The sequence below is a fragment of the Cyclopterus lumpus genome, chromosome 1 (genome assembly GCF_009769545.1).
Source record: "Cyclopterus lumpus isolate fCycLum1 chromosome 1, fCycLum1.pri, whole genome shotgun sequence".
Taxonomy (NCBI): domain Eukaryota; kingdom Metazoa; phylum Chordata; class Actinopteri; order Perciformes; family Cyclopteridae; genus Cyclopterus; species Cyclopterus lumpus.
Window position 1 is genome coordinate 18,461,008 of NC_046966.1, and position 12,524 is coordinate 18,473,531.

At 41.3% G+C, this 12,524-nt stretch overlaps 1 protein-coding gene across 1 annotated transcript in view; it reads right to left on the minus strand.

Annotated features, from left to right (window-relative positions):
- The window catches only part of frem3 (Fras1 related extracellular matrix 3), a 29,103-nt gene extending 21,694 nt beyond the window's left edge, over nucleotides 1-7,409 (minus strand). Inside the window, 5 exon segments of the mRNA XM_034531923.1 lie at nucleotides 1,414-1,503; nucleotides 2,384-6,331; nucleotides 6,334-7,266; nucleotides 7,269-7,283; nucleotides 7,286-7,409. Coding sequence (XP_034387814.1) covers nucleotides 1,414-1,503; nucleotides 2,384-6,331; nucleotides 6,334-7,266; nucleotides 7,269-7,283; nucleotides 7,286-7,409 — 5,110 coding nt within the window.
- Between the last annotated feature and the right edge of the window lie 5,115 nt (nucleotides 7,410-12,524).

A 12,524-nucleotide genomic window follows, 5' to 3' on the forward strand; every position in this document is an offset into this window, starting at 1 on the left:
CAGGCAGATTAATAGCTCACAAATGTGAGTATAGAGAAACATTAATAACACTACTGATGAACAGCATGGAACAAAGAATAATAATGGCTGTGTTAAATCAATGTGAGAAGTACTGACCCTCAATAAATTATCACCTACTTTGCTTAAAGTCTGGCGGAAAAAGTTAATTACTGGGAACCAGTTGAGGCTAATAAGAGGCTTCACTTTGCTGACAAAAAGACAGCAATTTGACAAAAAAGAAACATCCTCCCAGTTCGGCCTTCTCAATGGCCCTGATGGTGATGGTGGTATTGTCAACAACACAGCCCTCAATCCAGCATAATTATAGACTAAACTTTCCCTGCTGCGTTGATTACATTTCCAAATCTTGCTTTGTGTTTTATAGCTGATACTTAACGCAAAAGCCACCTGTTGCATTTGCTAAACGTATAATGCTGTTCATGTAAATCTAAGTAAAAGGTGGTGTCAGGCCACACAGGTTATGCATTATATCGTTATGTCGGTTCCATGCATATCTGGTTCATTTAAGATAATTCTGTGGGTTTAACAGGATGAGAACATGTTCACAGATGTGTTAAATGAGAAGACACCTAGACTGTCATGTTATAACTGTAGACATTAATACTATTCTAAAATAAGGCTTATATAACTGGGGGGTATGAGGAAATATAATGTTTGGGTAATACAATAGTTAATGAAAATCAAAGTTTATGAGTGGAGGGCCTGAGTTAGATGGGCAATGGAATTTGAAATGTAAAGTTCCCTATTGAATGTTGTTGGCTTATTAAAGCAAAACATAGAGACAAGAACACAGCATCTCTTCATTCTATTAAATGCATTGAATGGATTATACAGAAATTCCCAGGATTCCAATAATACAATAATCAACACACACAAAATATTGTTGCGTTTTCAAGGCCAAACCGAAACAGACAAATTCCAGTAAGAAAATCTAAACTGCAAAGCTCATCATGCAAACCTTTACACATTTCACAATGTCACTTCAAGAACAGGATCAAAGGGGGAGATTTGAAAACTAAGAAAAGTGCCCTGGGGAAAAGGATCCCATTGTTCCTTAACAATAAAGTTTAGAGCATGAGGTAGTCCCACCTCTTTCACTTTTACCAACCCACAGTGTTTGGCTGAAGTCCCCTTTGACCCCTGTCCTTTAAACCTGCGACCCATTTCCAGTGAGGCTTACAGAGATGGCGGCACTATACTGGGTCAGTCACGGCCAACTGCCTTAAGTCTTTGTGATGCAAACAGTTGGGAGATTGACGGAGAGCCGGAAATATACATTTTAAGAAGCTATTAAAAGACAGACAAAGTCTGAAGACAGCCCAGATCAAGGGCAGGCAAATGGTTCCTCAGTAATGAAGTATAAATAAGGATGAAATATGAAAGAATTCCTACCATTGTCTTCAACAGTGAAGTAGAAGATATCACTTGTGGCGTTGCTCCCATCCAACAGCACGTAACAGATCTTCATGTCATCAATATCAGCTGTTGGTATGACAAATATAGTGTTAGCTGAAAATGTTAGGAAATATATCTGTGACGACTTACAAAGTTTAAGTTACAACTCAGGCTGCAATTAAAGTGATATGGGCCACAGGAGACGTGTTTTGAAGCATTTGTTTTAATCAAAGTTTAAATATTTTATTAATTATAAATATGTATTACAGAAATACAATCATTATAAATAGAGTTATTATATATATATATTATTATGATTATTAGTATTACTATTATTTATTTTAGTTGTATTAGTATCATTATGAGTAGTAGAATACAAATTATACAACCAATTGTTAATTTGTTTAATTACAATATCTTCACTTATTTATTGCTCCATAGTTATCTATAATTTACACTTATATTGTTCATCAATAATTCATTATTTTGTATTGTGACAAAAAAAGATGACTCCATACTTGGCTTACATGATAATGAAGCTTGAACAATATTAAATGATTATTTTGGCATAGATAACATTGACATTATAACCTAATAATTCTAATTTAGCAAACAGTTGCCCACCTACACATGAGTATCATGAGTAAAGCTCATAACATAATCTAGCATTTAGCAGCTAAAGAGTCAGATATTTCAGGAGTTGGTGGAGACCAAAACAGAGCTATAAAGACAGAGAATACTGAAACATGACTCCAAGTAAAAGCTAATGTTGCTTTGTTTATGCAGTAAGAGTGAACCAAAACAGCGGACTATGAAACCAAAACATTGAGTGAAAAAGGCTTTGTAGAAGTTAGGGTTACGGCAGAGTCAGGTCATAATTGACATATTTAATATTACATATGGTCATTTAATCCATTGCATATTAGATTCTAAAACTTTGAGATGAAATAGTGTTACATTGTCTTACCTTGTGAGAAAGTCTTGATGCTGTCGTTGCCCAGGGCAGTGTTCATGATGAAGCCATGCAGAGGAGCCTCAGACACAATGTATTGCAGGACCTTCTGGGAACTGTCCCGGTCTTCTGATCGAAGGGCCTTGTTGGTGATCACGAAGCCCAGGTGGCTTGTTTGAAGGACCTTCAGTGAGGCAGCAGCTTTGTTAACCACAATCTGGGGCACACCGTTATCCACAGTGTGGATGTGAATGGTCATCATCTGAGGCTTACGTGTCTCATATACCGTGTCAGGAAAGACGTAAAAATCATTATGAGTGCCATCTGTGACAGTGAAGGAGAAGCTGTCTTCGTTGGTCTCAGTGCCATCGTGCGTATAGCTGATGAGGTTCTCGTTTAGGTCCTGCTTGGAAAAGGCTGTGATTGGTTTGGTATTGTTGAAAAGCAGCTGCCCGTGCACTGGCACCTGGGTGACTATGAATCGCAATAGGTTGTCTGGGGTGTCCCGATCCTCAGCTGTCAACTCAAACGGTGTGATGAGCTTGTTTTCTCCCTCCTCCACAAACAGTTTACTTATCGTCAAGACAGGTTTCTTATTATCTACATCAGTGATGGACACTCTGAACGTACGGAAGACAGGATTGTAACCATCTGTCACCTCAAACTCAAAGCTGTCCATTTTCATCTCATCATCAGAGGTGTGGATGTAGTAGATCTTGTTGCCAGCAAGCTGCAGTTGGGTGAAGGTGGAAATGGGAACACCCGGGTGGTCAGTGCTCTCTAAGTGCCCTCGACTAGGTGCTCTTGTGATACTAAAGCTGAGGAATTCATCAGGGCTGTTAATGTCAGTAGTGCTGAGGAGGTCAGTGGTAAGAGTTACTCTCCCTCCTTCTTTCAGAGTCACACCTTTGTTGATAACATCTGGAAAGACCATGTCAATGCTTCCAATGTTGATGTAAAAGTAACGGTCAATAAGGGGATTGATGCCATCTGTGACGTCAAACTTCAGCAGGTCACGGATTCCCTCCTGGCCTGTGTGCACATACTGGATGAGTTGTTTGTCAATTTCGTCCTGTGTGAAGTTCATGCCGAAGGTGATATTACCTAAAACATTCCCAAACTTGCTGATACGCTGAAGGTAGCCTTGACCCGGGCCGTAACGCACAACATATGTTAGCTCTTTGTCTTCAGAGTCAAGATCTGTGGCTTTCATAACCCGGTTGCTGATGACTTTTGTCTCTCCAATCTCAACATCAAGGCCATCATTTATAGTCATCCTTGGTGTCTCATCATCAAGAGGAATAACCATGATAAGAACTGTTTTCTCCACAGTATATTTGCCGTCAGAGAGTCTGATCTCAAAGCTGTCCTCCTTGGTCTCTGAGTCATCGTGTTCATAGACAATGTTGGAAGCCTCTTTGATCTGTTCCAAGTTGAATCTTTCCACAGGGATGGTGCCAGTGCTGAGCTGCTGAACTATTGTACCGTGTTTGGGTTTTTTGATGATCTCAAAGTGCAGCTCATCCCCAGGGATGTCAGCATCAGCTGCGTTCAGAATTGGTGTGTCAATGATCAAACTCATGCCCTCCATTACCAAAAACTCGCGGATGAAAATCTCTGGCTTCTCGTCATTGGCTGGAATGATGACTATAGGGAAGAAATGGCGTTCAGAGAAGTTAATACCATCTGAGCAACGGAAGGTGAAACGATCTTCCACGGGTTCAACTCCTTTATGGATGCTTTGGACATAGAAGATATGGCCGAGGGCAATGTCTTTAATACTAAAGGCAGTGATGGCTGTCCCAGCCCTGGATTTTTCAGAGCCTGCAGCTGGAGACATGTTCTCCACATAACCAGATGTTGGTTGGACGATGATGGTGCAAAGGATATCATCATTGTCAGTGTCGATATCCTCAGTTTGGATGTGGTCCAGGGTAATGACATTCTTCTCCCCTTCCAGTCCAACAAACTGCTCTCCAACACTGACACTAGGTGGTATGCTGTCAACAGGAAGGATGGTGACGTGAACTGTCACTCCTTGGACCTTGTTTCCACCAACAACCCACTGCTCCGACAAATCAGACAGAGTAAGGTTGAAGGAGTCGTATTCTTTGACTGGTCCGATTTCACCGGATGTGTGTGCATACACCACTGCCCCATTGATGATGTCTTCCTGTGTGAATCTCTCAGCGGGAGCACCATTAACTAAGATTTCACCCAGCGTGGGAGGCTTCTCAACAATGAAAGTAAGGATCAGGTCATCTGTGTCTTCATCACGGCCCTGAATGACATTACTTGTAATCTCTGTGGCACCGTTCTCTAGTACATCGATAGCTGACCCGAGCAGACCGCCTGGAAGCATAATCGTGGGGGTTTCGTCATCAACTGGCTCAACTGTGACCTTAATGATGATGGGTACCTCATGAAAACCGTCACTGACATCAATCTTTATAACATCACTGAGGAATTCCTCTCCACCATGGATGTAAGTTAGGCGACTATTTGCAATGTCTTCAAGAACAAATGTTTCTCCATTTGTCATGTCGATCCCCAGATACTGCAGCAACCCGTACCGAGGAATCTGGGTCACGGTGAAGATGATATTTTCATCATCTGTATCTGTGTCTGTGGCATGTAGCTCTTTTCTAGTGATGATATATGTACTTCTTTCCATAACAGTGAACCCTGTGTTGGTTATAAATGGGGGTTTGTTGTCCACTGGCTGTAGGAAAATGGTGAATAGTCCATCTAATGTGTTACCAGCGGTGTCTTCTACAATGAAGGTGAACTGAGCCACTTTTGGAGTGATGCCCAGCTCCTGGTCTGGAGGCTTGTATGATACTTTGTGGTGATTAACCTGGGCCTGTGTGAACTCTATAATAACAGTGTCTGGGCTGTCAGTCAGCACAATTTCACCTAAGGGGGCTGGATTGTTCTCATCTGTGTCAGTTGGGGGCTTAATGATGGTGTACTTCAGGTCCCTGTCATCTGAATCTAAATCAGTGTAACACAAGAAGTTCTTCTTGAAGTGTGTTAGCTCGTATTCCTGGACCGTCATGTGAAGGGTGGTGCCCGGAAAAAGCTCTGGGGCAAGGTCATCCACAGGATGGATTTTGATGGTGAACATGTGTTCGCCAGATTGATTAGGAGGGTCATTGTCATCTTGGACCCGGAACACAAACTGATCAATCACAGTGGTAATGCTATGGGGACCGACGTGACGGTAGAACAGTTTTCCATCCAGAATATCCTGCTGAAAACATTCAGTTACCACCTGCTCAAACATCTCATCTGTCTCGCTGAACTTCCATAGAGACGGGTCAGAGGGAGGCTCCACTTGTCTCAGCAGGAGCTCCCCTACAGTTGAGTAGGGCTCCTCCAAGATGAACTTAATGGTGGAGTCTTCTGAATCAATATCTGTGGCGCTCAGGATGAAGGGAGAAATCTGCATGACTTCGTTCTTAAATAGCACCAGACCGGTGTTAGCGTTGATAATAGGTGGCTCATCATCAGTGGGAGCAATAGTGATAGGGAACAAAAACTCCACATTATTACTGCCATCAGTCATTCTAAAAATAATGTTGTCGCTATAGGTATCGCTGCCGTCATGCTGGTACACCACAATGCCGGCGTCTAGATCGGCAGGTGTAAAAAACTTCCTGCGAGCTCCGAGCACAGTTAGGTCTCCATGCTTTAAGCCGTCAACAACAGTTATTCTCACATCTTCCAGATTGTCCTCGTCACTAATCTCTAAATTCTGGGAGCTGGAGAGAACTCTGGACTGCCCTTCAAACAATAGCTGCCCTGTATTTTTAGTCGCCACAGGAGCCAAGGTATTCATAGGCTTCACCACAATCATAAAAGCAAATGTATCAGACACAGCACCATCCGCGTCTACAATTTCAAACTCTAGCTGGAAAATCCTCTCTACTTCTGAGTCCTCTGAAGGTGGCTTATATGCTATTTCAGATCTTTGATGTCTCTCTGATAGAAAGAGGTGATAGGCAGGTTCTGATCATCTGTGCTGATGATATAGCCCTGCTGAGGGCTCAGCGGTGTAGTAATGTTAAAGATTAAATCATCCAGGTCAGATTCAACATCTTCAGCAGCCAGCATGTCATTTGTAATAGCTGTCATCACAAACTGATCAACTTCCATCATCATCATGGCTACAAAGCTGGGTTTAGGAGCAGTATTCTCTGCACCCTCTCTGATTCTAACCATTATTTGGAAATGCTCTTGCATTATGGTGTTGCCTTTGTTATCCTGCAGCTCTACCATCATTGGAATATAGTCTCTGTTTGGTGAGTCGGTTTTAGCTGTGTGTTTGTAGCGAATGCTTTGTTTCACAAACTCATCACAGTCAACCATTTGGCCATTTGAGGGGTTATTCAAAAGAGTGCCATACCTGGGAAGACCTCCAGCGCCGACCAGAGTGGCAATCTTACACTGTGTGACATCGTCCTCAAAGGAAAACTCCAGACCCTTTTTGTCAATAGGGTTGCTGTCGCCACTGAGCTTTTCAACATTAAGGGGCATGTTCCTGGTGAGGATCTCAAGCTGCTGGAAAACCACTTCCACTTCCAGCATTAAAGGAATGACAACAGTGTCCGTCTGGGAGTCATAACGAAGATGCAGCTTCACGCGATCCTTGCTGGGGCTCCGAGATCCAAAATGAGTGTATTTCACTTCATCTGGTCCGAATGAACAGGGGAACTTTTTCGGGGTCAACATCCCAGGTTTCTGAGCCAGTTGGTCATTGTCCAAAACTGTGATATGGCAGCGGTCACCAGGCTGCACTTCTGTTACCAGGTCATTCACAGGGTCAAGGAGCACAGACCTCCCGAAAGGCACCCTGATCCCATTGTTAGCAATAATGATGTTGTCTTCATTAGGTCAGATCTGTGGTGATAAAGTGAGCTTGGTCAAACGGCTCTGCATCTATTGAGGCGAAACAGAAGCTGAGAGAAAATGTCACAAGCAGGCATCTCAAAACTGCCCACTTTTGACAAAGTGGGGAACTTTGCAGACAACCAGCCATATCCACTGCTAGTTGCCTTGCAATTTATCTTACAAGTTAGCAGTAGCAGGCTGTCCCAAGTTGGAAAAGGCATAAAAAAAGAAAACCTCTCCGCGTTGGTTTGGGCCTTGGAGTGTGTCCTCTGTGTCTCGCTCTGTTTTCTATGTGGCCACACAGAGACACAAGTGTGGTGAATGTCTGCAAGGCTGTGCAGGTAATAATGAAACAGGAGACAGTGACAGGCGCAGGCCCCTCCTTCTGTCAGCGCAGGGAGGGAGCCTCCTGCCCCCATGGCTAATTTAAGAAAGACCATTGGACAAGACTGTGAAAGTGCTCCCTCCAACCAACACCCACCCTTCTCCCCTTCTCTCACCGAAAAAGGTGGGGGATTAAATCCAGTCAAAAAACGAACCTAATTCAGTGGAGTTTGTGTGATCAAATTCATCGTCACTTCCTGCATTTTCTTTTTAAGTTTGAACAAATATGACAATTTATAATCATGTGTTATAGATTTAGGCTACAGTTATGCTTTTGTAGTATATGCCTATTCTCCACCTACTTCCTTTCTAAATAAATCTAAATATGTCAACTGATAGTTGATGAAGTTCCTTGATTCTTTTCAAGGTTGCTTTCGGAAATTATTGTTTACATAGGAATTTAATTGTACAGAAAACATATGTTGGATTTATTTGGAATGCATCTGGTCCTATGCCCTCTAATGGGTAAATGCTATGCACTTAAGATGAATAAATTAAGCAATACATTGCCATTGATTCTGGTCAAGTATTTCCAGTGGTTTTGATTCTCTGATGTATCATCATTGACCTGTATGATTTCACACATTTCATAGGGTGATGAAGGGAGTGGGAACTATGTGAATGACCAATCACTAATTACAATAACATCAAAGTCTTGAAGTCAAGTTCAAATCTCGCATTCCCAGCACTATGCAAGATTTAGGTATACTATATCAGGGTAATCATTCTGCACCGCACAACTAAACCTCTCTCAATTTGTAATTTAACTGATGGGAAATATTTGTTCCTGTTTTTTTTCTGTATCATAAAAGAAGTTGAATATAAATAATGAAATATATTGGGTATTTGAGTTATCCCTAGGCTTGAATAAACCAACAAATGCAAGGATTATTATCACCATCAGCATAATCTGTCAATGCACATGACCTGTGTGAAATGATCCTCCAAAGGTTTTTGTCTTCTGACTCTGAGGTCGAGTCGGTGGGACAGCCCGGCACCACAGTGGCCATTAGTTCACAGAGGGACAATAACTTGACATCAGCTGGCAGGACAGGTGTATGGACACTATTTGGTCTCACACACACAGAGAAAGGACAACACAGCTCAAATACTTGCTCACTTGAGGTATACAAGTTCTCTATCGACAAGTCCACATTGGTCCCTGGCAGTAAGGCCATCACTTATTAAAAGAGCTAAACCCTGCAGTGTCCAAGCTCAGATATCCCAGAAAAATCCTATTCAATGTAATATTGAATAGGATTTTACTGCAGCGCTACTGACACCACTCAGTATGGAGAAATCAAGCAGTCATACTGGATGCATTGAGAATGTGAGAATGTGTACTCAGTACGGTGCACAAGGTCATGTTAAGATAAAAATACCTAGTAGCCTTTTATGGATCATCTTTTGAGTTGGGCCTGAAACTTGATGAAGTGATCCGTATGCATTGCTCGAAGATTTCTTTCAAACACATTTTTTGAAACTTTTATCGTCACGTATGTCAGTGAGAGTACATCTTATATCCAGTTACATTTTTTAATGGTTGAATATGTGCTTCTGATCAATTAATATCTAAACATTGAAAATATGTTTTGAGAAAATATTTGGAAGGACAGCTTTAAGCACACAATTAATACAAGAAGTCCAATTTGAGACATTATTCTGTGAAAGTTCCTCTGTTTATTGGACATGGTAATGCTTTGAGGACAACCCTGTGAACACTCAGCAACCTTCCCTGAAGCGTGGGCCAAATAGCAGAGATGCCATATGCATCCAGGCATTCTGTATCACACTTTTCATTGCATCCCCTAAATAAATCTTGCCCTCCTCACTTGACTCCTCACTCCTCGCCAAGAATAAAAACAGGGACACACACACACACACACACACCGCAGTGTGTAACTATAGAAACAAACACACCAAGCTTTTTATACTCTGTTACTCTGGGGTTTCACTCACATTCATTCAATATTGAAGAAGTGTTTTGCAAAAAGTCAGATATGGATCGCAAATGAAAAATCGTTTTTTAAAAGAGAAAAGGCAAATATTGATTCCTGAATGTTTGATAAATTAATCTACCTCCCCAGCTGTAGCTGATTGTTGATATGGAAAAGAAAACAGCTAATAAATGCATCTGTTCTCGAGCTGCTGGCTTTCATTAAGCCATTAGTTTGACTTTGTCCTGTTTAGATATCAAAGAGTCAACATGCCTTTAATGAGTCTAAGGTAAACAGAGAGTGAAGTTGGGTCAAAGCCAAGTCCCGCTGCCCATGGATCAACTCTTCATCCAGGGGGCAGCCAATGATGACAGCAGGCAGTAACAACCTCATGATGGATGGAAAACAAAGCCCAAGTGGATCCCATCCCTCTATGCCTAACATTCGTTCTTGGTGCAGTTGTTACGTCTGTCAAGATTAAGCCACATTCAGATGCAGATCTCTATAATTTACAGCACGGAGGTTCGTCAAATTGTCCCAAAATGCAATATATTTGTGTCGCTAAGCACCAAAAATATTATTCGTGGTGGAGACACAAATTAAATGCATTCCCGTGAATAAGCAACAGTAACATACTTAATAATATCCAAAAAAGACTATTATAGGTGGGTGGGTGGGAGACAAAGTGGATGGGTCCAACCAGCAGGACTGTCAACCAGGAGACAGGGTGTTCGACACTGTGTTTTGGATTTATGGTCATGGATTTGTTGCCTAAGAGTTGTCATTAGTCATTACAAAAAGATAGTTGTGCCGAGGGGGATGAAAACCCCCTCCTCCCCCCCAAAAAACAGACAATTTGTGTCCCTGAACACAAAAACAATAGATTTTATTTTGTGACTATTCCTTAATCTCCTGTAATGAAACAAGTATCACAATAGTGAACTTCATCAGGAGTTAAATTAGCAAAATGTGACGGTATGTCCACAGTCAAGCGCACAACGTGGCATAATAGTCAGCTGCACGATCATAAAACATGAACAATGCTTGATGCATTCACTCCTGACTAGTCACCACAGATCCCTATCTATCAACTCGGCATAACTAGAGTAAAATCAATGTGAAGTCTTACCTCCAACCTGAGCCTCAGTAGTCACATTACTGATCTAAAACAACCCCCTTTATATTGGATGCAGTTCAGATTGTGCACAAGGTGTTTTCTGCATCAAGATAGAGGGGGAGGTCTGAACCCTGGGGTATCTTTTGGTGTCTTGGTTACTGGTTGAAATGTATTTAGCAGTTATTTTCCTATGAGCTCGCAATAATTAATATGTCATCTTATTGATCTGTATGTGAGGGTAGCAGGTATGTGTGTGTCCGGTAGAGTAGCTCTGTATTGTCTCCAGGGACAAACACACACACGCTAACAGTGACACATATCAAGTGCCCATAATGTGAAGAATGAGGATTAAAACTGTTTTCCTTTTTAACCATGCAGAGAACATCCATTGAAGTCAGTGTGCTAAATTGAGGAATGTTGTAAGGATTTAAGTTTACTAAGTCATATTTCCTCACCGATTGCATCAACTAAATTGATTGAAGTTAATTTAAATAATTTCATATTTTATATTTTTGTGGTATTTATTTTATTATTGAGCCTTTGATGTTAAGACAACTCTGGTGATAAATAATGACAGTTATCCAGTGTCCGTAGCCTATAAATGTTGTCTAATCTAGGTAAGACTGTTTTGACTGTATAACTGATATGGTTTGTTTGGTTTTAGATGGATGGATATATAGATAGATAAATACAAACATCAGCATGCCAGGCTAACATTCTCATAAGGACAATGCCAGTTGCCTAGGGCAACAGCTTTGGTCCAAGTTGACTACCTGTTAGGTTCCTCGCCAGCTACCAAACATTGAAACAGGGAATACAAAGGGACCCAGAATGTTTATAATGTCAAGTTTGACGGGTCTATAATGTTTAGCCTATCATGTTCACCGTCTCAGTCTTGAATGTTAACATGCTAACTTCAGCAAATAAACACAAAGTAAAGCTTATGAATGCATATATTTATTTAAGTACTTTATTTAAAGATATTTCTACAGAGCTTAACATTATTAATGTGACACTCCACAAAAAATGTGTCCTGCATTGGAAGCAACAAGAAGAGAACGATATGCTTTTCTTTTTATACACACACTCTGTTATGTGCGCAGCTGCAGGACACTGGACCGCCGTCAATACTGGAAAAGGCAACTTTATTGCTCAACAGGATTCAAAACAAACAAAACAGGCTCACACACATGATCTTCAGCGATCAACACAAGACGAACCGATAAAGGGGAATGACACGAACAGGACTTAAATACAGAGGGCTGGTGCAGGTGATCGGGACACAGGAGGAAACAATCAGGGACAGGGCAGACAATCACAGGGACAGAAGTGCAGAGAAACAGAGGACACGAGAGACAAGGACTTCAAAATAAAACAGGAAACACGACACAACACTACAGATCCTGACACACTCTTTTTGGAATTTTTCCATTTCTCCTCAACTTAAAACTATTTGCTCGGTTGGATCTCAACACAAGCCTCCCACTACTTTGCATAACCTACGGTAGATATAATGAAATACATAGTAGGTACAGAAATATTGGTGGGCTGCTGTTTGTGTATGTGCATTGACTTGATTCTCTTTGCTTCTTTCCTTTTTCTCCTCTCTTGAGATAGAGATCTCAATTTCTCTGAGAAATTTTTCATTTGATTATCTGTTTTCTTTTTAAAGGATCACCTGCAGAATGTGTGAAGTAGCTCAGATAAGTAGCTCTGACAGCTTCTTTGAAAACAAGAAATTACATCAGCAAGGTGCCTCATCCCTGATAAACTGCATGACTCCTTAGAATAGCCTCCACATTCTCTTCATTACTCGCTAGCATCC